General features: G+C 44.6%; 1 protein-coding gene across 4 annotated transcripts in view; it reads left to right on the top strand.

Annotated features, from left to right (window-relative positions):
* Window positions 1-24,964, top strand: part of Adam19 (ADAM metallopeptidase domain 19) — a 1,172,352-nt gene that overhangs the window by 1,108,590 nt on the left and 38,798 nt on the right. For 3 of the 4 annotated variants that reach the window (XM_051180873.1, XM_051180871.1, XM_051180874.1), the window contains exon 2: window positions 21,023-21,101. Coding sequence is in view for 1 of the 4 variants with exons in the window: in XM_051180870.1 (XP_051036827.1) it covers window positions 15,196-15,274; window positions 21,025-21,101 (156 nt within the window). In the remaining 3 variants the exon portion in view is untranslated. Of the gene's footprint in view, window positions 1-15,195; window positions 15,275-21,022; window positions 21,102-24,964 lie in introns of all 4 variants that reach the window. The other variant, XM_051180870.1, reaches the window with a different exon arrangement.

Here is a 24,964-nt window from a genome sequence, read left to right as displayed (position 1 = left end):
CTGAGTATGCCTATACTGGTTGTATTCAGTTGGAAAGGCCCACCCACCATGGGTGGCCCAATTCCCTGTGAACTGTGTTAGCAGAGGAAGAGCTGAGTGGTGACATGCATTCATTTTTCTTGGTTTTTTGTGATGGAGACAATTTTATTTTATTTCTTTGTCTCCAGCTTAATTTCTTGACTGTGATGTAACCAGTGGCCTCAAGCTTCCCATGCCTTCATTTTCCCACCATGATGGATGTACCCTTGCACTGTGAACTAGAAAAAAAACTTTTGTCTCTTCAGTTGTTTTCCAAGGATGTTCTTATTAGAGTAACAGGAAGAGATGTTAAGACAAGTGTAAGCTCTGCTGAGTCCCGTAGCCTTTGCCAGTCTCACTTTCCTATCTATATCATAGAGCTAACAGCAGTGGTCATGCATAGAATTCAGTATCATGATGGACCTTAAGGAGCTTTTGATGCCTGCTGTGCTGTGAGAGTGCAATAAATAGCCGCTATTGTTTGTATTTTGAAGGGTCAGAAAAACAGTGAAGAGTGATGTAAGAGGGAATTCCCCAGCGTTGATTGTCAAATGTAACAAGAGTTGACCTTAAAACCCACTGCCCCAGGGAGGAAACTCACTTCAGCTTGCCAGCCATGCCCAGTTTGACCTAACTGTATCTCAAACATGCAGCATAACAGCGTGTCTTGTGTGGGCCCAACTGTACTTGTTTCTGGGCATGTAGAGTCAGTCTGCAGGACCTCATGGCGAAGTTTGAACCTGCCTGATAAGGTGGCTGGGATTGGCTTTCCAGTTCTGGCTCTGTCTCTTTCCTAGGCCTGCAGTCAGGCTGCCTGCACAGCCAGGAAGGATGTGCACCTTGTTTTTTGTCTCCAGTCTATTTCTTCTGGCTGCCCTTACTGGGAGCCAGGGAAAAATGAATGGGAGGAAGCTGTCAACTGTCCGGTGGCCTCACATGGGCTCTTGCAGAGCTAAGGGAAACAAGGAAGAAGTTGGGGACGCTTACAGACTGTGAGGATCCCTTTGTCACCAGGCTGTCAATCTTAAGATAGCAACAGTCCAGGGAGTTAGCACTTAGCATGAACTTCATGTTTTACATAGAAGTGTTTAACTCTCAATATTTACCCAAATGGAGTCCTACTGGGCTCTTGATTTTGACCTATTTTATTACACTTTGAAATAAATATGGGCATTATCAAAAGAATTAATATTATTTTCAGGCCAAAATTGTACACATATTAGTTTTAGGGTTTTAAAAAAGAGATTATACTTAATATATGACTTTCTACTTTAAAATTATTTGTTGTGCTGGCTAGTTTATTTTTTTTTATTTTTGTCAACTTAGTAAAATCTAGAGTTACTCAGGAAGGGGGAACATTAATTGAGGAATTACCTCTATCAGATTGGACTGTGGAGCATTTTATTGATTAATAATTGATGGGAGAGGACCCAGCGCATTATGGGCAATGCCACCTCCAGTAGGCAGTCCTGGGCTGTATCAGAAAGCAAACTGAGCAAGCCATGCAGAGGAAGCTAGTAATCAACATTCTATACTGCAGTTCTTGCCTCTAGTAGGAGCTGAGAGTTCTGTATATTGATCAGCAGGCAACAGGAAGTAAACTGTGTCAATGGGCATAGCTTGAACATAAGCGACCTCAAAGCCTGCCACCCACCCCAGGGACACTCTTCCTCCAACAAAGTCACACCTACTCCAACAAAGTCACACCTTCTAGTAGTGCCACTCCCTTTGGTGGCCATTTTCTTTTAAATATAGAATCTTTCTTTCAGACTGAACTGGAAGGATGTTGGGTGTTATGGTCTATTATCCGATACTTTCTAGGGTCTCTTAATGAACTGAAAGCTTGTGTTCAGGCTGGGCTGGCTGGCCAGGAAGCTCTTGGGAGCCTATTGTCTTCTGCCTACAATGTTGGGCTTATAGGCATGCATATCTCTGCCAGGCTTTTTGCATAGGTACTGGGAATTTGGACTCAGATCCTCATGCTTGCAACTAGCTAGTGCTATAACCCATTAGCTACCTCCCCAGCTCTGTTTTATTCTTTTGAATGGAGACGCAGGATTCCATAGTGATTATGGTGGATCAAACTTACTGTTTTTCTATTAAGGAAGAACCAAATTTCTGTTTCTTGTTACTACAAACAATGCTACAGAATTAGTTGTGTACAAGTCTTTAAGTGCTTGGTAGGTCTCTGTATAGGACTGATATCAACAGAATTTTTTAAATTTTCACTCCATAGGTATCTCCCCAGAGGCTGTACCATTTCACTTGTGTATGGCTGGGTGTGAGAGTATATTATGGATGTGTTTCCATATGCACTTATGATCATTTAAAATGTTTTTATGATATTATATTGACTAAATATATCACAATTATCTTGTATTTTAATTTTCATCCTTTTTTCATACATTCCCACCCATATTATCTTTTGAAACCCAGGCTCACCTACCTTTATTTTCAAATAGTTTCACATAATACCTACTGTATGTCTCTTTTTAAAGCAACTAGTTGGGTGTTTTTTATTTGGGCAACTTCTACCATAATCTTACTTAGAGACATTTCTGACACCCCAGGAAGAACCTATTAGCAGTGTTACAGCTTGAATTGGTTGTTATCTGCTCACATCCTTATGTTGGAGCCTGAGTTTCCCAGTTACTCAGAGTAATCTTATTTGGAAGTTGAGTCATAGATGTGTTTTTGTTAAGATGAATAAAGTGGCCTCCTAATGCAGTGTGACTGGATTCCTTGGAGAAAGGGGAATCAGGACATAGATATGCCCATGGGAAATTGCCATGCAAAGAACTGAGTTCCAGGGCCATAAGGCGAGGACCAAGCTGGGAATGGCCTCCTTCCTTAATGCCTACAGCCATTAGAGGGAACATGGTCCTGCTAATACCAGACTACAGTAATAAACTTCTGGGATTTGAGACACTTTGTGATGCTTTGCTAAGGCAGTCCTTCCTCTCTTCTCCCCTTCATGTATCTATAAGTCACAGACCTCAACCTGCTGTTTCTAGATTTGTCTGGGTGATTCATATAAGATTATTCATATACGATTCATATAAAATTATTATGTAGTATGGGTTAGTATTTTGAAACTGCTATGTATATTCATATACATATACATATACATATACATATACATATACATATACATATACATATACATAGTATGCCAGCCTATGCATTTATCACCCATTGAACTACTAGTTGATGAGATTTCCCTTTGAGCCCCAGTTAACTTTCTTCTCTTTGATGACCTTGATTCCAGGGGATATTGAGTACCTCTGTGTATAGTCCTATGCTAGGCACTGTGAGGGATGTGAACAGGTGATTTTGCCCTGTTCTCGGGGGATAATCACAGAGTTGAGTAAAGTGCTGAAGAATGAGAGGAGAGAGAGCATCTCTGTCTGTGTCAGGGTCCTAGGAAGCTTCCTGAGAGGTTCGGAGCTCAGTCTTTGAGGATGATGGGCTGCTTTGGATGACATAGTGAGAAGGGATGAATGGAAGAATGAGAGAGGAATCCAGACTGAAAAGATACTATATAAATATTTGGTCGAGATCAAGGAGAACTTAAACCTTCAGTCATCTGTTTGGAATCTAGCAGCCCTAAGTAGCCACTTTGTTTGAGATAGCTCATTAACGATGTGTTAAGGTTGGTTGGTTTCTCCTTCCACATCTGGGCTTCCAGAGAATTCCAGTGATAGACAGCTCAGCATTTCATTCTTCCACTCTTGCCTTTGAGTTGGGTTCTCTTGCCTCAGGCAAAACATACAGCTGTAGGAGCAGGAGGGATTTCTAGAAAGAGCTTGAAGTATATTTGACAACTAGACTCTTCTATGTGTTCCTTAAATGGGAAGTGGTTTTTCCCTCCACCTTTCCCCCACTGAAGAGAAATGTGGACTGAACCAAGTGGGTGGATGTGTATCTGTGGAGTCTGTGAATTACAAGGGGCTGAGCATAGGCTAAGAAGCATCCTCACAGCTTGGGTGGTGGAGTTCAGATGGAGGTATGGATGTACATTTGGGCAGAGCACTGAAAGTCCCACCATCTACTTTCTTTTCTCCTACCTCCAGGAACATGGCTAAACTCATATAGCCAAGCTATGCTGCCTGGATAGTTGAGGATGCTTTCTCCCTTTTCAACTTTCTACTTGGGCAGTGGATCATGACTGTTCTGGAGGAAATCCATGAGAGGTGGAACCAGCATTGGGGACACTGGACTGATAATCCAGGAGGAATTTTGATTTTAAGGAAGTAAAGTAAGCTTCACATTCTATTTAGTGCTCAGGTGTGTGTGTGTGTGCACACACATATGTATGCATGTATGCTAGTGGGTAGCCTTGGCTATTGGGTCTTCAAACGCCACTGGCCTTTTTAAATTTTTAATTGTTTTTGGACAGGGCATTTTATTGTCCTGGAGTTTGCCAGGAGGCTGGCCAGTGAGTCCCAGGGATCTGCCTACCTAATCTCCGGTGTTGGGATTAAAACTGCATCATCATACCCAGCTTTTAAAAAAATGTGTCTTCTGGGGATTGAACTCAGGTCTTTGTGCTTGCTGTGCAACACTTCCTTTACAGAGCCATTTCCTCAGCTTTCATTAAGAATTCTTCATTTTGTCTTTCTTTCCTTCTCTCCTATCTTGTGAGGACCAACTATGTGACTGGGTGTTACTGGGATAAGTAGTGACAAGAACAGTGCCTGCCATCAAGGGGCTTCATGTCTAGTGGAGAAGACACCTAAACGATTATAGTAAAACCAGGTGGACTGCTAACATGGAGAAAGCAGAAAGTGCTGTTAGGAGAACTGTCCTAGATCAAGATCTTGGAGGCTTCTGGGAACAGTAAATGAAGATGGGGTATGGTGTGGTATAGTCTGTCCAATGATGGTTAAATGTGTGCTGCTAGTCCTTGTAAGGGAAACAAAGGCCCAAAGACTAGGTGGAAGATACAAAGATGCTCTCTGTGGTTAGGACGGAGAAATAGGAAGGAAATTAAGACAGAGGTTCTGGGCTGGGGGTGGGGAAGACATAAGGACGAGACCCTGAAGAGCCTTGCTGGCTTTTATCTTGAGAGAGTGGGAAGTGACAGAGAGGCAGTTAGGACAACTAAAAGTAGTTTTTAGGTCTGATATGGGGACAAAGTGGCCCATGTGAAGAGAGGATAGGTTGCTGAGAAACTTGTAAGATGGAGTCACAGAGATGGGGAGATAGGACAAATATGGGCTGAAAGAGAGGGTGAATGAATGATTGGACCATCTTGTGAACTTCAGCTTGAGTAGGACAACACTGTCATGTCCCTTGGGTTTGTCCTTAGCTTGTGCTGTAGGCTATGTCCTTATTAAGATCTTGGTTTTCTCATTAGATGAAGGTAATGATTGCTGGTCACCACCACATGTCCCTGCACATGTAGAGGTCAGAGATAGATAGATATGAGTTATCTTTCTCTATTGCTCATTGCTACCTTGCTTCTAAAGACAGAGTCTCACCAGTGGTCTAGATTGTCTGGCCAGCAAGCTCCCAGACATTCTTCTGTGTCTCTGTCTCCTAGCAGTGAATGCTGGGAGTCTGAACTCAAGGTCTTATGCTTGCACGGAGAGCCCTTTAGGTACTGTACCATCTCCCCCATCCTTCCTATTCTAAAAGTCTAAGTATGACATTTCTCAGAAACAGGGGAGTTTCTGCCTCTACCTATCCAGCAGTAGAGATTTCACTTGGGGACCTCTCTGGGGATCTTAGACTGGCTTTAGTTGCAAACATTTATACCATTGAGTGGGTGGAGCTTGGCTAGGCACTCCTCAGCTTCTTGACCAAGCTGGGTCTTTTTAGGTCTCTATGACTCAAGGGCTTAAGGCTCTTTTTCAGGCTGTTCCATGGCTTCCATGTGACCCAGTGGGTTCCCTCCCCTCCCTCCAGGGGGCATGTTTGTAGAAAACTGGCAGGGGCCTTATATTCTCTTGCATCAGCCTCCCTTGAGAGGTCCAGATGGGCCAAGTGTCTATAATGGCTGTACTCTGTCAAGAGTGGTTTCTTTTTTTTCAAAACCTTCTTTTGGAGAAGGGAATTCTGGGAAAAAGGATTCCTTTGGAGGGATATAGGAAAGGGTGATCTAAGCTTGGGAGGGCTAACAGGGGCTCTTTATTGCTTGACTTAATCAAATCCTAGATTTGGGGTTTACATATGAATGCAAATGTCAGCGTAGATTCTTAGGTATGTGGCATACAAATGTGTCTGGGAAGAGTAGAGAAAGGGACTCTATGTTCTTGGTGTCCAGGCCAGCTTTACCCTCAACACCCACACATACATTTACACACTGGAATATACGTGCACATACATCCATTCTTCCCAAATAATTTTATGAACAGATTAGAGGAAACTGGAGATTGGTTCTCATACCAGCTTTAAGAAGGAAGGAAGGTGGGTTGTGAAATGGTGACTGACCTTCTGGGGACTTGCTGATAAAACTTGCCTTCACACTGACCTTCAGCTCAACCACTTTCTGGTGTTTTCATGACTTCCTCCTCTAAACTTCATCCCAGGAGACGCAGGTCCCCACTGGGTAGGAAATGCTACCTATCTTTGAGGGCTGAGTCTCAGTCCCCTAGCACAGTACCTGGCACATGACTGGCCTTAGTCAATATTTGTGGGATGAGTGTGGTTGCAGTTATAGGATCTGGGACTCAGAAGAGGCCCTGGAGTACAGGGAAGTACTTAAAAGTGTATGGGGAAATCAGGACATGAGGAACACAGGCTTTCTACATCCTCTTATGCTGCCTCTGATACTCAACAGGAATGGGGTTGTGCGAACATCCTTCCTCTGCCCAGTGCCTGGCTTATCTACCACCAGTATTTCACATTCTTTTGGGTGTCAAGACTGCTGTATTTGGAAACAAATTAGAACTGCCCTGTTGATACATTGCTTTTCCCCTTTTCAGATTCTTAATATGTAAAGGGAAGACTTGAGCAGAGTGGTGGTGGTGGTGGTGGGGGCGTAAGGATTGTTCTGTCATGGTGGATCCCTTGGCTTGCATTCTAATTCTGTCCCACACAAAGGTTTGTGGAAAGGATATGGATGGCACACACCTGGTTTGGGCAGGATTGGGGATGATAGACCCTTTGGGAATCTCTGCTGGGTGGGGCGTCTGGTGTGGATGTAGGTGTCACTTTCTATGACATTTAGATGAAGTCCTGACTTGTGGGCTCACTCATTTGGCTAAGTAAGAACAAGTGCTTTGACCAATTCCCAGTACCCCAGTTAGTAGTGCAGTGAGATAGTATTTCATTAAATGCCAACTAGGCCACTGTCATTTCTAGAACTTGACCCAGATGCTAGGCAGGTAGAGACAATAGTCTCCTGTGGTCCAAGAAGATCTTTCAAGTTTTGGTGCTATTCACTTGTGTTCAGAGATGCTAAGAATCATGGGGCAGGTTTAGAATAGTTTCTGTGTATTTAACTGGAAGCACCTGCCTTTGAGGCAGGTACGTTTGCAGTCTTCGGGTACCGGCTTTGTTTTTTATCAGGGTCAGATACACCTGGTCCCCTTCCCTGCATGTCTCCAAAGATCTGGTGATCTCTTGGAGACTGTTTTCCTCCATTCCCCTGGGGCTCATTCTTAAAGCCTGTCTTCATAGTCTGGCCATCTAACCTCCTTCCCCCATTGCACCTCCCCCATGCCCTGGTACTCCCCTCCAGGCCTCTGTGGTTTCTGCTAATCTGATGAACAACTACCATGATTATTTATCAAATACTGGTTACCATTCAGGTGGCTATCAGGGAATAGCTTTTGCTTTTTCAAGTTTTGTATTTCTGAGAAAATTTAATTTCCCCGAACCATTCTTAACCAACCAATTCCAGTAAATGTCCAGGATGGGCTATGTAGTGTGTCTTATTGGTGAGCCATTTCCTGGGCCCCTTAAGTCTCTTGCCAGCTAAGCTTGCCTGATTCTGAGACTGCAGCGGCCCTATTTGTACCGATAGTCATCCTCATAGCCACAGCCAAGAGAGAGACACAGAGAGGATTAAATAAAGATCCTGCTGGCTGAAGGATAAATAGTGCTCACCCAGACATCCGTTGAACACAACATAAATAAAAAAGCACACACAGGACCAGGAGCTGTGCCGGTGTGAGGTCTTTGAAAACTAGAAGATGCAATGGGAAGCTGTCCGTGAAGGGGAGTGCTGCTTTAACACCTTGTGTAGAGATGCCCTTAATAGGAAGCTAAAGACAGTATAGCCATCATTTGGGGGTTTTGTGAGTGGCACCATCTTGCTTCTAGGGTTGCTTTGGAAGCTGGTCCCCTAGCCAATAGGGCACTTGCTCAAGGGAGTCAGCCCTTGGGTGGGAGGAGCTCTTTAGTGTGGGAGCAGCCTTCCAGGGCCCTTGTGCTGGCTCACAAAGGAATGCCTGTATCTGTGAGCCCCTGGACTTATCAGTGCCTTATTTGGCAGTGGGGCCAAGCCTTTTGCAAATCTGTTTCCATTCCTTTGGTGTCAGAGGAAGACCAAGCAGAGTGTGGGTTTGGAAAACTTGGTTCTGAAACAGTTCTAGCTGTGCTTTCCTCCTTAGTGCTACCCTTTAGGAGAACCAACATAAAAGAAAATAAGACATCAGAAATTTTGGTTTTGTCATTAGAATTACAATCCCTGCTTTTCAGCAATACTTTTAGTGCCAGGGAGTCCTGGGCATCACCATTTCTATTTAATGGAAGTTGCCATCTCTGCTACCTGGCACACTTCTGTCCCAACCATTTTGGATTACAGATACTTAATATGCAGTGAAAAAGCATTGCTGTCTTGCAGTTGTTAAATAAGATACAAAACTGGCTAAACCCTGGGAGGCAATGAGACATCAGCCTTTTGTGCTATCTTTTCTTTTGAATGGAAGTATTTGCCATTCTGTAGTCCCTTACTAAGCCGTTACATGTGAGTATCTCATTTTACAGGGTTGTATGCAAGCCACTCTAAATCACTGTAAGTAGTGTACTGAAGCTGGGACCTTTTGATGGAGTCTAGAGGAACTTGGCTGGGCCTCCTACAGTCTGAGTCTTGACAGTTTCTCATAGTCCCGTGTGAGGTTAAAAAGAACTGTAGTCATCCTTGCCTTGGTTCATGTTTTGGAAGGACAGCCCAATGCAGTTGGCACTCAATCCAGAGAATTCAGGGTGTAGCCAAGGTGTGTGCGATCAGCAGCCTTCAGGCCACATAGCAATGAGTACAGCTGGACACATTTGTAGACAACATCCTATTGTAGTGTCAAAAGCAGGGACACCCTTGGTTCCCACTCTGGTGGGGCTGGTATCATTGTTAGATTTTTTTTTTTTTAAACCCACACATAAAACAGCACCTATTTCTAGGTAGTTTTTAGGGTTTCTCTGTGTAGCCTGGCTGTCTTGTAACTCTCTTTATAGACTAGGCTGGCCTCAAATTCAGAGATTCACCTGCTTCTGCCTCCCAAGTGCTGGTGTTAAAGGCATGCACCACCACCACCGGCTTGTTTTTAGATTTTTGTGGGGGAGGTGAATAGAAGACTAGCAAAGGAACTTAGAGTGCTAAAAAAAAAAAAAAAAAAAAATTAAAATGAACCTAACAGGGCAGGGTAGTTCCCAGAGTGTGAAAAAGCATCACCTGGAAAAACTATTAAGTATGCAGATTTCTTATTAGTCCCGATGGGAATGTAATTCTCAAGGGCCTGGGTGGGTTCTGTCTGGGGTTTTGTATTTTCGTTTTCACAGCTTTTTCTGGTGGTGCAGAGTGATTGAATCAGGCCTATAATCCTAACAGTGTGAGACAAAAAAACAAAAGGCAGCCATGTAACTAATTTGTACAGGGTAAAGATCACCCCTCCACCCCAGGTCAAGCAATAGGGGGATGTGAGTCTGCGACTCTCAGAAGGACTAGATAGACCATGGGGGAAGGGCAGCAGTAAAAATAGCCTGGGAAGGAGCAGAGAAACATTTGTTCATGCTGAGCACATGGGAAGAGGTTGTTTTTCAAGGTGGCTTGGAAATTGTTACCACTTTGCACCAGTCTGCTTATCTGATGATGGAGGCAGATGGGTTGATCACTAACTAGGAAGATGCTGTGTAGTAGATTCATCTCAGCCTGTGTGCTCTTTGCTCTAGCAAGGGGGTTTTAGCTAAGAGGACCATCTGAAACTTTTTATCAGTAAATAGTTATGCAAGAGTTCTGGGGACCTTTGAAGGCCACCAGCCTTAGGAAAGGCTCCTCAGAGCTGTTTACAGGGTACATACATGCTTTGGGGCTTGGCTCTAGCTGTTTCAGGTAGCCACAGTGGATGGATTCTGTTCTTCCCAGGAGAATGCTTGGGGGCAGTGAGGTGGGTGAAGCTTAATTTCTTACTTTGGCTTCAGGAGATTCAGGGTGGTTTTTGACATTGTTGTTGATTTTGTTTTTGCTTTTTTTTTTTTTTTTTAATTGATCTGTAGACCTCATGTTTTTGTAAAGATTTATTTTTCTTTGTGTGTATGAGTATTTGCCTGCATGTATTATATGTCCACAATGTGCATGCCTGGTGCATGCCTGGTGCCTGCAGAGGCCAGAACAGGGTGTCTGATCCCCTGGAACTGGAGTAATGGCTGTGAGCCACCATGTGGGCACTGGAAACCTAACCTGGGTCTTCTGTAATAGCAGCAAGTGATTTGAAGCACAGAGCCATCTCTCTAGCCCCAAAATGGAGGTTTTGTTTAGGGACTTTGATCAAGTGACTAGTAGGGTTTGGCCCCTATTTAGGGCTGCAGTGTCATCTGCTGTTACCACTGTGATGACTAAGACATAGCAGAGAACTTTCTGCTTTTCTCTGCCTGCCCATGGGCTCCTTGGTGCAGAATGGACAGGACTAGAGGCAAGAGAGTACAGCAGGAATGGTTTTCTCAAAAAGCCAGTGGGGGAGGGGGAAGGAGAGGGGGAGGGTGGGAAACTTGGACAGGCTTTCCCTCATCTTGGATCTCCATAACTCACAAGTCGTTTCCTGAAAACCCTACCACATGCCAGTGGTAAGAGACAGCTTCCTGCCATCATGCTGAGCCAGCCCCCTATCAGAGAGATGAGAGAAAGATGTAGTTAGAGAAGGGACAGCTGGACATTCAGCATCCATGTATGTGGTCTCCTCTCTAGGAAGATGACAGTAACTTGTACTGAGCACTGTGCCAGGGTCCTCCTGCCTGGACACATGGGCATATTCAGCTTTCTCATGGGGCCAGTGGAGAGTCTTTGAAAGCAGCGCTATACCCCCAATGGTAAAATTGTACAGATGGTGCTGAAACATGACCTCTTTGCTTCTAGAAGGAGGGACCTTCCTGACCTATATCCGTAGCCCTTGTAGGGGGAAGGGTTATTTAGATAGAAACAGCTCAATAGTTCTTGCTTATCTACCATCTTGCCCCTGCTCTGTGCTTAGCTCACCCTGCGGCTTTTCTCTGCAGGCTGTCACATCCAAGTGGGCATACTTGCCTTGATCACGACACATTATGTAACCTCAGGGCCACTATCATCAGCATCAGCATCAGCATCAGCATCACTTTTGACATACAAGTTCCAGGCAATGGTTTGGGTTTATCTTTCCATCTCAGAGACTCAGAGCAAGGAATGGCTTAAAGAATCTGGCTCACAGATGTGGGGTTGAAATACTGCTCCAGCATCCTTGTGGTCACTTACAGTTTCCTGGCCCCTTGTTTACAAAGCAGAGCGATAGGAATCCCTACCTCTCAGGTGTGCTGTGAAGGTGCAAAACCAGCATACACTAGTGGTTAAGTGGGTGGGTAGTAAACTAGTCTGTTTGCATCGTTCCAGGATGTGGTGGAGGCAGGAAGGAGAGGGGACTGGGACTGTCAGACATGTATATACATTTTTGGAGTTTGTTCAGAAACTTGTGGTTTAGGGTGTTGGTTCTAGGCTTGTTCTTATATCAGGATTACCTGGTGGGAGGGTTGTTAAGACAGAATGCTAGGCTGCAGCCTCAGTTTCTTTTTGACACAGTACGTTTGGCTGTGACCCCACACCTTGCATATTGTGTGTGGTGTACACTTGGGTGCCTGTTCATGAGTGGCCAGAGGGCAGATGTCTCTCTCCATTGCTTTCCACCTTATTTTTTGAGACAGGATCTCTCACCCAGTCTGTAGCTCACCGATTTCTGTTAGATTGGCTGGCCCGCAAGTCCCAGGAATCCTCCTGTCTCTGCCTTCCCAGTACTGGGTTTAACACATATGGACTGCCATGTTGGGCTGTTTTCACTTGATTTCTGGGAATCAGGTCCTCACCCTTATGCAGGGAGCCTGTTAGCTCCTGAGCCATCTCCCCTGCTTCTAACTTGAGTTTTTAAATAGACTTCATTTAGAAATGGTGGTTAGGTAGCAGGCTGTGCCCTCCAGATTTGGACTCTATGAACAGGATGAAGCCAGTGGGTGATGGATACATCGAGCTCATTTTTAACTCAGGGTGAGAACTTTACCTACGGGAGGTCATATGGTCAGAACTGGAATGGGTGGTTTCAGGAGCTCCTGATCTCTGGAAGTTTCTCTTGTTGAATGGCTATCTGGTAGCTTCTTATACTAGGTAGGAGGGTCATTGGTTCATTAATTCACTAATTCACTCATCCACTTACTCAGGATAAATGTGCATTGCCTGCTTTTGGAGCTAGTCAGAGCTTTTAAAGACATCATTGGTCCCTGCTCTAAAGGGAGTATGTAGTCGAGAGAGAAATCTATTTGATTTTTCTAAGGTACTTTAAATGCTGAGGCTCCAAGAGTCTAATGCTGATGAGGACAAACTCCCCAAATAAGCCACAGAAAAGCTGTCTCCTGATCAGTATGGCTGAGAGCCGGTATGTATGTAGATATCTCATAGGCTTGCTTGGAATTACTCTCTTTGGCTCATCCCCCACCCTAACTCCTTTTGGCTCATTTTATTGTTGCTGGATAAGTGATTCCCCCCCCCATGTTAAGACTTAGAATAAGTTTAGAGTGTATTCACCTCGAGTGCATTTCCTGTGGGAAAATTTACATCTTTTCACTGGCACCTAGGATATGCCATTAACCTCTGAACTTCTGACCAGCCATCCATTATGCAGTCTATGAAAACAACCCAGGAAATGGAGCATAGGAATGGGCTAATTGCTTTTCATCTTCTCTCTTAAGTGATATATGGAGTGAATTAATAGCTGAGGAGAGTTAGAGAGAGACACAGGAAAATCCATTCATTTTTCTGGGTTCTTTCATCATAAGTCTTGTTAAAAGCAATGGTGAGGAGCTAGGGAATGTGGCTCAGTGGCTGAGAATACTCGCCTGGCACTCAGTGGTGGGCTCAATCCTTAGCACCTATGAAATAGGGCATGTTGTCACTCATCTGCATCTATAATCCCAGCATTTGGGAGGCTCAAATTCAGGACTCATCTTAGGCTACATAATGAGTTCAAGGTCAGCTTGGGCTACATGAGACCATGATACCACAAGTTAGAATAAAATAAAAGCAATGATGATGACCATTAATTTCTAGCCATCTCTACTCTCTCATGCTTGGTGTTCAGCTCGCTACATGTATCATTACATGGTTTGATTTGGGAGGTGTATTGCCCTCATTCACTGGACGAGCAAACTGAGGAAAGGGAAGGTAACCAGCTAGTGGCTGTAGAGTCAGCAATAGTCAAAGCTGGAATCAAGGCCTTTCAGATCCCAGCCCATGGCATGATGAGCTACTCAGTAATTTTGTTCATAGTTAACTATATCTTCAGTTTAGTAAACTTGCAAGTGCTGGAAGACACAAGCAGGCATAACTGTGGGGCCTCCATCCTTGTGTGACTTACTATTGACTTCCCTCTGACCCATGAATCTCTGGATCCTCTGGATGCTACATGAGCCAGCTGGATTTTGTGTTTTCCTGGTTTGACACATCCCTCTTGGGTTTCTCTGCTTCTTAAGACTGAATGCCAATTCTTGAGCCATCTGCCTTCTGACTGCATCCTGGGGTGGGAAGAGTCCAGCCTCAAACTTTGGAGCCATATTCCTTCCTCTGGGAAAAGTCACCTCTTCCAAAATCTAGTGTCCCTTTAGATTCCGTTGACTGTTCTTTCTGGCCTCAGCCTGTGTTTTCCTCTAAAAGGAGTTTTGAATAAGTTTCCTGTTTTCAAAACATTTGTTAAGTATTTCTTTTTCAATTGCAGCAATATGTAACTTGCCTTGTGAACATCTGCTTTCCCCTGAGATAGTCACCAATGGCCTTGCCAGTTGTTTTTAGTACATTAATTTGGGGTACATTTAGGGGACTTGGGAATATATATAGTTCTGAGATGCTCTGTGACTTTTTAGATTTTCTACATTCATATATAAATATGCATTTCTTTCTGTCACACTTGAATTTCTGATATTTTATTCCCTTAGGAATCAGAAATCACTTTGCTTCCTGACCTTGACCTTTTGGGGGATCATTTCTGTTAATTAAAACATAGGTTTGATTCTTTTACTTTTCATTTGACTTGGAGAGAAATTCTAGGAAGCCTGTCCTATATCTCTTTTGGTGAGGGATCCTTAACTTTAGCTTCAAAGGGTCTATGGCAAGAGAGGAAAACTCTTTCCTCTTTTCCACATTTGGAAAAGAAAAAGGGAATTTGTTGGAGACCTGACCCTCCAAAGGGATAAGCAATGGCATCCGAAGCTCCATGGGATATGAATATTCCTGTCATCTGTTCAGACCGTGTGGTTTCACTCCATTGGCTTTGCCTGAAACATAGACCAGGGCCAGGTAGGACACCTTTCTTGACAGCTCCACCAAACGCATTTAGTAGAGGTTAGTCTCATGAAGAAAAAGCGAGGCACCCATGCTAAAAGTTGTCCTGTACAATATTGGAAGGATCAATTGAATTTCACAACAGGGTCCCCTGACTGGGGTATTGTGGATGTGTTTGCATGTACATTTTCTCAGGACCCAGAAAAACAAATCAAGATAGTTGGTTTAGTATTGTCTACTCCATCTGGCCGGAGTGATGATCTCTGAATATAAAATCAATGACACATTTCCTCCTGGTTTTCTTGTTCCTTGGTTCCTTAATGGCCACCCAGTTTCTTGTAGTTGGGGCAGCCTTTCCTGGTTCAGTTAAAGTCACTGATAAAATCACCAGGAAGATGGAATCTGTCAATAAAGATGCAAATGTCTGCTCTTTTTGTTTTTTTCAGGAACCTTTTTGCTCCAGCCTACACAGAAACCTGCTATACTGCAAGTGGCCACCCTCAAACCACCACACTGAAGTCTGAGGTGAGTCAGGTAGATTCGAGTCCATCACTGCTGCCTTGGCTGGGTACTGCTCTTAGAGGTGGAGGAAATAAGTGATTGAGGTGGTCCCTTCTCTGAAGGGCTTATTCCCCTTACTGAAGACTTACGGCGCAACCAGAAACAAAGTCTCTTGGCTCCTATTTGTTCCCTGTCCTTTGTTGGCAAAAATGGTAAAGCAAACAGATGGAATCTTTGAGGATAACTCCCTTGATTAAAATCCATATAAATCATTATGAAGTATACATATTATTAGGCCTATGTTAACTAAGCACATATTAAGAATCTTTAAAAAGAATAATTTACTCATTGTCCTGTCATCTTACCCAATTTGATGCTAATTAATGTTTTTTAAAAAATGTAAGGTTTGCAGAGTTTTCATCACTGTGCATAGAAATTTACATTAACATCATACCATTTTAATGCAGTTGTAAACCATCGAGTCTTTTTTGACATGGAGTCTATTTAGAGGCTGACTTCCACCTCATAAATCTTCTCCCTCTGCCTCCTTAGTTCTGGAATTAAAGGCATGCACCACCATTCCCTGCTCTATTAAGCCTTTTAAAATGTTGCTGTTGCCTTAATATTGGACATTCCCCCTTCAGAGTTGTTTTTAGTAGAAAATTTTTGCACATTGTCAAAGAGTCATCATTTTGAAAATGGTTTTACAGTTTAATTTATTTCACCATACCCTACTGGTGGATATATTTAAGATAGTAAATTCTACCTGCCGTATGATTTGTTGGCTCTTTCTTGATGATTTCTGTTAGGATTCAGCGTCCCAGAGCAGTGGATCTCATGCAGGAGTGATTCTTTTTACCCCTACAAGGCACATTTACACACACATGCTGAGTTTTGGATGTTGTTAGCATCTTATGGGCAGAGGCCCTAGGAGGCTGTGAAGCATCCTTCTGGACACAGAGCCAAGCCTCACAATAGATTCATCCAACCATAGTCCAACCAGTAGTGCCTCAGTGGAGAAGCGCTGGTCCAGACCAATGCTTCTGAGCCTGGGCTCATGGAATATGATGGGAAGGGGAAGAGCACGAACTCCACTGAGCTTTTGTGTTGGAACTTCTGAGGTAAGAAAGCTGATGTATGACATCGAGAACAGGAGAGGTTCCTCTGCTCTGCATCCATTCTGTTAGGTTCTTCTAACAGTTTCTGTAGAAATAGATTCCTGTGTAACTCGTTCCTCAAAATTCTCTGCCGGTGTGCAGATGTCTAACAAGATACCACTGTCAGTTACTAGCAGGTGAGCTTAGTTTATCAAACTCCCTGCAATGGGGAAGGATGGACCCCTTAAGTTTAGACCCCATCTAAAAGGTCTATGTAGAGAAGCTGGATAGCTGGAGGGGGATGTGAAGGTCAGTGGGACTTCTTCCCAAGACTTTTCCTGGGTGGGAAAGAAGTTGAAAGTGTCGCCAATGACAGCAGCAGGCAGACTGGGCTGTATCAGGGAGACTGTCCAGCTGTGACCCACACCTCCTCAAAGCCCCTTGGTCCAAGCTTTTCCCTTCTTCAGACTTCTGTTCTCTGCTTCTTGGACTAGGAATGGGCCAGAGATTGGGCAAGTGCCATATGGAGAAAGCCCATTGCCTTTACAGTTTCACAAAAACACCCTCCTCTGAGTTCAGCCCCTCCTATTTCCATACCCACAACTCAAGAATGGGTCTCAGTGCACAAGTTTGCTATGAGCTCATGCTTCCTGCTGTGAAAGCCCCCTGGGGTGGCCCCCTCTGCCCGAGGAGCTGCGGAATGCAATGACTTCACAGCTGATCTGACTTGCTCTTTGTGCTCTCTTAGCTGTGCACCAAGCAGAGATATGTTAAGGGTCTTTCAGAGAAGAACGGTGGGAGAGCATGTCCCCTGGTCCCCTGAGTCCCCCTTCTTCCTGACTGCCTTGCTGGCTGAAGCCCATCCTTGCTGAACCGTGGGCCAAGATCACTGTTTTCTTCCATCCACCACTGCTGGATTCTTGCAAAGTCCCCACCCAGGCCCAGGGGGCTCCCAGTGAGCCTTCCCATTTGAAAACTAAGGAGAAATGGAGGTGGAATAAACCGTAGCTACTTTTGGCCTAAATGTAGAGGACTGTATGCTGCTTTCAAACTTAACAGGCATTCTGGGAATCTTATCAAGACTCATTAGCCAGCCCTGTAGGTTACAGCCCCACTCTAGGTCAGGTTACTGGGGGAACAGGTCTGGGGATATGTTCCAACAGCAAGACTTACAGGGGTTGGGATCTGAAGCCAGGGCTGTGGTCTTGGCTTTCACTAGCTTTGTGGCCTTAATCAACCCTTTGGACCATACTGAGTTCTTTTGTTTCTTTTTGTTTTGTTTTGTTTTGTTTTTTCAATCTCAAAAATTAGTTTTGCTAGTTACTGACTTGGTGCTATGGAAGGGTAAGATGAGACCCTGATTTTGATGGAAATATCTAAGTATCATTTCTAACCCCATATTTTACAGCCGAGGGAACTGAGAGAGGGTAAGTTACTTGGCTATGCTTAAAAGTGGCAAGACCCAGACTAGATAGAGCATGTCTGCTTAGTTGTTGGACAGTAGAAGAACTTTGGAAAGAGAATCCAGCCAGGTGCTGATTCTGCCTCAGTTGGGAATGGTAGAGGACTGAGTTCAGGGCCAAATTGAGGGGTTCAGTTTTCCACATCACTGTGTCACTAAAGCTCTTTACAGCTATCTGATCTTAGCGAAAAAGCTGAGGTCCCGCAAACTAAGCTTTAGTTTCCCCTTTAGACTTTCGGGAATGTCATCTGCCTCATAAACTTTGGTCAGAATTGAAGTACTAATTACTAACTGTTGTCAGGTAGTAGGAGCCTACTGGCTATTAGCCCTTGCAGTTACTGAGAGTAAGTGACAGGTGACCTGGTCACATGTGTTCATTTCCTCTGTAAATTATAGAGCATGTGACAGCTGTAGAACGTGCCATTGCAGAGAGCACAGGGGAGTGTGCACACTGCAGCCATCAGCCAGAGAGCCAAAGAGGTCTAATTCTTCATTAGCTACTTCTAGATGGTAGTTCTCCCTACTTGTGAAAGAATCAGCATTTTGAAACAGTGTTCCATATTCATTCCGAATGCTTGACTGTTAGTCAGCCCATTGTCCATGAGCCCTGCTTTCCCTGTGAAGACCGGGCCCCACCTCCCAGGGAGAACTGGCTGTTCTTCTCATTGTCAGTACTCTTACATGTTGGGTTTGTGACCTCCCTATTGAGTTCCAAGGACCAGGTCCCGAACTTGATTGTTGCAGATCTGCCTCCAGTTCCCCTGTCCCAGGGACAGATGGAGAAGCTACATGACAGCTACAAGGCAGTGGAACACTTGGCAAGAAGTCAGACTATGCACATGTGTGTACATTGCCTGCCCTCCTAGGTGCTGGGGGGACAACAAACAAAGGAAAACCCCAAATGCAGTGGTTTTCCCTTTTGCTCACATAAAGGTCATCTGACTTGCTTAGAGTTCAGCAGACTTTGATGCCAAGAAGAGGCTGCTTGCTGTCCCTCCTGGCTGTGTGTCAGTATGGATGGGTAGATGACCCGTGCTGCTAGCCAATGGACCATTGGGGACAGGGTACCTGCAATCCAGAGAAGGAGCCTAAGATGAGTATGGGTTTGGCTTGTGCTTCCTGACATAGCTGTATGACTCAGATGAATAGGTTGTAGAATAGAAATATAAAGGTTGTGAATTTGGGTCAGCCCTTTTGGTGACCTATTGGGTCCCCTGAGGCTATGTTTTATCTTTAATGAAATAATGAAAATAAGGCTACTCATTTGCTGTCTATCCCTGGGCTAGGGAGAAGTCCAGCTGCCTTCTTTGTAGAGAGGTCTCTCATGGCCTGAGTCTCTGAGGTTGGAGGCTAAAGCTCTGGAAGGTCAGAGAAATCATTTCCATTGCTGGCACATATGGGAGCCTGGATTGAAGACTTGCTTGGCTGTGGCAAAGTGCTTTCATTTAATTATGGGGCACTACTCAGAAGTAGAGGTGGGAGGGGAGTGAACCCAGATATGTGGGTTTGCCTTCTGGATTCCCCCCACCTACACACACAAGGAAACAACTGCAAATAGCATAGTCTGGAGATGGGACCCTTAGGTGGTCTGTCATGTGGGGATAGCCTGAGAATTTGTGATTGCTGCTTAGTCTCAGGGTATCAGGGAGGCCTTTTAAGAAACTGATGCTATACCCAGTTTCACCTGTGTTCTGGCTGACACATCAGGTCTGACCTCTTTGGGAAGAGTGTTTAATCCCTATTGCCAACCATATGTTTTGGGGAGAGGGACAGTTTGGCATAGCACATAGGTACTCTCAGAAGTGCTGTTTCCTGATTGCTATGAGGGCCTAGAGGGCAAACCCTTCTCTGGAACACAAACTTTTATTTGTAGCTGTGTGTCTTTGACCTCTGCATCAGTTACTTTTTATTACTGGGATAAAACTCCATGACTAGAAGCAGCTTACAGAAGGGAGAGTTCATGTGCTTTTAAGGTTCCAGAGGGGTATTCCATAGTGGTGGGAGAGACAGGACAGCAGGCAGCCAGAGGAGGAAGCTGAGAGATCACATCTTCAGCCACAAACATAAAGCAGAGAGCAAACTAGAGGTGGGTGAGGCTATGAACTTTCAAATCCTGTCCTCCAATGATGCACTTCCTCCATCAAGGGTGTACGACCCACCCAGGTAGTATCATCAAGTGTTCAGATGCTTGAGTTGGGGAGGCACAACAGCTTCCTAAGTATTAATGACTATAAACTCCAGGGACTGGAGCTGTGTGTCCATTTTCTCACTGCATCTCTGAAGCCTTCCCCAGGGCCTGCATATAAAAATGGAGATGTTTATAAAGATGCAGAGCTCTAGCTGGATTTGGGAGACCAGATGCCTGCAAGGCATCATGACTAGAGGATAGATAGCATCCGGCTTCATGGAGCTAGGTACCAAGGAAGGAGGGTCCAGGTGTGGAGGGATTCAGGGGAGGAAGAACATCCTGAGCTGTGTTCATATCTTGAGGCTACCCTAACAAAGCATTGTGAACCTGGAGGCTAAAACAAGAGAAATTGATTCTCTCTCTCTGTTTTGGAGGCTAACAGTCCAAAAGGGTTGTTGGAAGAGCTGTGCTCCCTGTAAGGTCTCCAGGGAAGACTCCTCCCTTCCTTTTCTAATTCCTTAGTACTCCTGGCTTGTGTTACATCACCAGTCTTTTCCTCTGTCTTCATGTGGCTTCTCTTATATCTTTTGTGTCCTCTCATCCAGTCAGTAGATGAGGCATTAGATTTATGACTTAGTCTAATCCATTGTGACCGTATCTTAATTTAATGACATCAAAACCCTATTTACAAATGAAGTCATATTCCCCGCTTCTGGGTGGACGTAAGAATTTTAGGAGGACGCTATTTAACCCACGACAGTGAGTTACAGAGGCAGCATCAATGAGAACTGGCTCTTTCAGAAGATTGCTTTCTAAGGTTGACATGTCAGACCTGAAACTGGGTTCTCCAACTTAGTGTAAGCCACAACATCCTTGTCTGTTCTGTAGGAGTGGTGACATCTGCCCTGCACCATCTCTTGTGTTATTAAAGAACCAAACAGAGAGATAGCTTGGGAACTTTTAGCAGGTTATAAGATGCTGCAAGGTCAGGCTTGATGAGGAGCTAACCTGTCATCTGCCCCTCATAAGACATTAACATGGTCATGTTTATTGGTTCCATTTGACATGAGCACTTTCTGTTTGCCAGGATCACTGCTTTTACCATGGAACTGTGAGAAAAGTGGAAGAGTCCAGTGTCACACTCAGCACCTGCCGGGGAATTAGGTAAGAGCCCCTGAAGCTGCTGGGGATGACTGATACAATCCCTAGGAAGATGTGCAGGGCTAACCCAAGGCAAGGGTTATGTATACTCTGACAGGGGCCAAGCTTGTGAGATGTCATGGAAGTCCCAGATAATCCACACAGATGCTGGGTTTGGGTTTACCTTTCAGGATGAATTTGATGTGCTAAGATCTGAGTTCTGTTATTTAGGAATGGTAAGGCTAACTAATCAAGAGACAACCATGACTGGAAGATTAGCATCAATAAAGAGCTGTCTGTCAGATGTAACTGCCAGGCAGTGAGTCATGGTAGAAAGAGGCATGGTGATCCACAAGGGGCAGTGTGGGAAATCACAGAGCTGTGAAGAAGAGATAGGAAGCAGGGGACATGTGGGTTAGTGCAGGGAAGGAATGGATGAGGTTGGTGAGCAGGTTGAGGAGTGGGTAGTATGAGTAACTTCAGTGAGCTCTGAGACATGGGGGTCCATGAAGTCATTTGGTACCCATTTCCCCATGGGTAGGTGGACAGTGATCCAGAAGGTGAGAAAGCAAAACAGTTGGTAGCTGGACCCTGTGCTTTTGGTTGGCTTGTATTGAAAGGCACTGTAGCTGGCAAAATGTTTCTCTAGGTCGTGGGTAACTACGAGGGGCTCATCCTGCCAGGGTCAGTGAGATCCTAGAAATGAAAGCTGGGACAGAGAAAACAAGTGACATGTCAGTAGACTCCAAGCTCTTTCAGCATCCCTTCCACACCTTTACTCTATATAGGACTGTCAGACTGTGCAGCAGGAAATGAGATGTACTGAGAGAGGAGAGCATAACTTTTGAGACAGAAAATCAACCAGAGAGTTCCAACTAGATGATGCTTGGAGAAGGGTGACCCTTCTGTCCCTAAACCAAACTACCTGGGTTTACGCCAGGAGCAGCACATTTCTGGTGGGAGGTAGGAGAAGGCATCAGATCCTGTAAATGGTAGAGCCACCATGTGGATGCTGGGAACCAAACCTGGGTCTTCTGCAAGTGCATCAAGTGCTCCCAACTGCTGAGCCCCGTGCTATGTCTTTACTTACTTATTTGAAAAATCTAAGCTCTTATCAACACAAATTACCTGAGTTTTTGGTTCCCATACTTCATGGTTCTTGAGTTCAGGGTGCTGACTAACTCTAGGAATAACGGCAAGAGTCCTTTATATGCTGGGGACAAGATCTCACTGCTGTTAATGACAAACTACCCACTCTGTTATCAAAGGCAGAATTGAGAATGCAGGTCCATTGTTGGATCTCATGAGCTGGTAGGAGGTGTTTCTCCCCCCCCCCCCCATTATTTTTTAATTCAGTGGTTGCTGCTTCTGTCATTTGTTAATGCATGCCAATGTCCTACACTGATGGATAGCAAGCATTCTAATTTTTGTATCCTCGGGGCACCAACAATAGGTATGGTGGAGACTAAGTGTTTCATTCATTCTGTAGCACTTTAGTAGCATACAAGATTTGTTCCAAGACTTAGCCAGCCTGGCCCCCAAATACAACCGAGGAACCTCCTGATTTCAGTTCTTATGTCTGTTTATGAGTTGGTTCACATCCCTCAAAGGTTGTGGAGAGTTGCCTGAAGGAATTAGGCAGGAAATCGGTTTTGGCTGGGATGTGATTAACAGTATAGCCTCATATCCTCCACTCAAGTGGCCTCCTCCAGCCAAGCCAACTGGCTCCTCAGTGGTGTTTATAGGACCAGACACTGCCACCTGCAGCCAGCAAGTAAACAAAGGCTGTCCCAGGAAGGAGGAAAGGGAACCAGCAGGTGTGACCTGCTCTCTGCCTCTTCCTTCTGGGTCTGGAGCAGTGGGAACACACTTGGCTGGGCTCTTGTAAATAATTCCAGCAGTCAGGCTGATGGGGACGTTCACCAAGCTGCCCATGTGTTTCTGTTTTGCATGCTTCCATCTGGTGGGGTCCACATGCCTTTCTTTCCCAGCCTCTCCTCCCTCCACATGCTAACAAAATGAAGTTGTGGCCAGGCTGAATCAAGAGCTGGAAACTTGCAAGACGGCTGGCTACATTGTGTCCCTGGAGCAGAGGCAGGAATGACAGCAGTGTTCAAACCCAAATAGCTTCCCAAGGCCCTAGAAGCCTGATATTTCCATGGAAAGTCTCCATGGCAACCATTCATCTCTCCTAGTGATGTACTCTTGTGCTTGAAGAAAAATGGATAGGATGTCTGCTAGGCAGGATCTTCAGGCTGAACTTGAAAGGAGTCAATAGAGCTTCTAGACCGATGGTTCTCTACCTTCCTAATGCTGTGACCCTTTGATACAATTCCTCATGCTGTGTTGACCCCCCCAACCATGAAATTATTTTCTTTGTTACTTTATAACTGTAATTTTGTTACTGTTATGAATCGTAATGTAAATACCTGATATGGGACTCCTATGTGTAACCCCAAAGGGATCAAGACCTACAGGTTGAGAAACACTGCTGTAGGTGGTTACCAGGGTCTCCAGAGTACTCTGTCAGTCAGTTTATCATTAAAGAAATAACACACAATCACCGTAAAACAAACAAATGTTAAGGAACATTTAAGGGTACAATGCAGGACAGCACTCTTTCTCACCCCACTTTCCCAATTTTACCTCATAATTTACCTCATACATTACCAGTTTCTTTTCTTTTCTTTTTCTGTTTTTTTTTTTTTTTTCCTTCTTCTTTTTGGTTTTTTAAGACAGGGTTTTTCTGAGTAGCCTTGGCTGACCTGGAACTAGCTCTGTAGACCAGGCTGACCTCGAACTCAGAGATCTGCCTGCCTCTGTCTCCTGAGTGCTGGGAGTTGGCATGAAGCCTGAGGCAGACTCCAGGTTGTTCATTCCAGAGCCATGGTTCTGGAATGAGCACTTCACCAGCCCCACCATCCACACCCTTCCCAAGCACTTACCTAACTATAGGACTGAATGAGGCCCAGGGGAAAGGACAATCTGGCCAAGGTGAAGACGAGGGCAACAATAAGTGTGGAGAACAGAGGCACGGGGATCACATCATCATGAAGTGTATAGTCGGAGTAAACCCAGGGCTCTAGAAGGGCAGTTCTGAAAGCATTCCAGTCCATGGTGTGCACACTTGGACACATTCTCCTGTACCCAACATCAGATTCTCTCCCTGGAGTGTAGGATGGGTGTCTAGGAGCCAGCCAGCCTGTCAAAGCAGACTTGCTGTGTGAGCCCCAGATGTTGGACGAGAGAACTGCTGTGACAGAATGCTGATCCATCAAGCGGCTCTGGGAGGATTGTTTATTGCTTATCACTGAGAGACTGTCTCTGTAATTTAATTCACCAGGCTTTAATACATAAGAGGTCAAGGACCCACTGAAGTAATTTGACAGATTGGTGTGCACCAAAGACTTAGTTACAATCAGCAAACACATCACAAAACTGAACTGTATGCATGGGATAGTCTCACGTGTACAACATGGACAATACATCTCAATTATGTATACCCCAACAGAGATCCAGAGGAGAAATGGGCTTGGGTGGAAGGATAAGAGGACAGAACTTTCACTAGATTTTAGTTTATATTCCTATATGGTTTGGATGTTGAACTCTAACCCTGTATTGATTGCATAATAATGATTTTCAGTGAGTATTATCTTACATTTTAAAAACAAACAAAAATACCTCACCAACAAGGACTAGAACACACACACAGGTTTAGTCAAGGATATTACAGCCCAGTACTGGCTTTTCCATAGATGATCACAGACCTTATGTCAGTCTGTTGGTAAAATGTGAAGATGCCTCTGCACAAGCAGGGCATTGTGGTAACATTTACAAGACAGGGTTTTAGTGTGAGGCAGGCTAGAGTGTATGTGTTGTTATTCTGT

The sequence above is a fragment of the Phodopus roborovskii genome, unplaced genomic scaffold, assembly GCF_943737965.1.
Source record: "Phodopus roborovskii unplaced genomic scaffold, PHOROB, whole genome shotgun sequence".
Taxonomy (NCBI): Eukaryota; Metazoa; Chordata; class Mammalia; order Rodentia; family Cricetidae; genus Phodopus; species Phodopus roborovskii.
The sequence above is the reverse complement of the archived record's forward strand: the minus strand, read 5'-3'. Positions and strand labels throughout refer to the sequence as shown.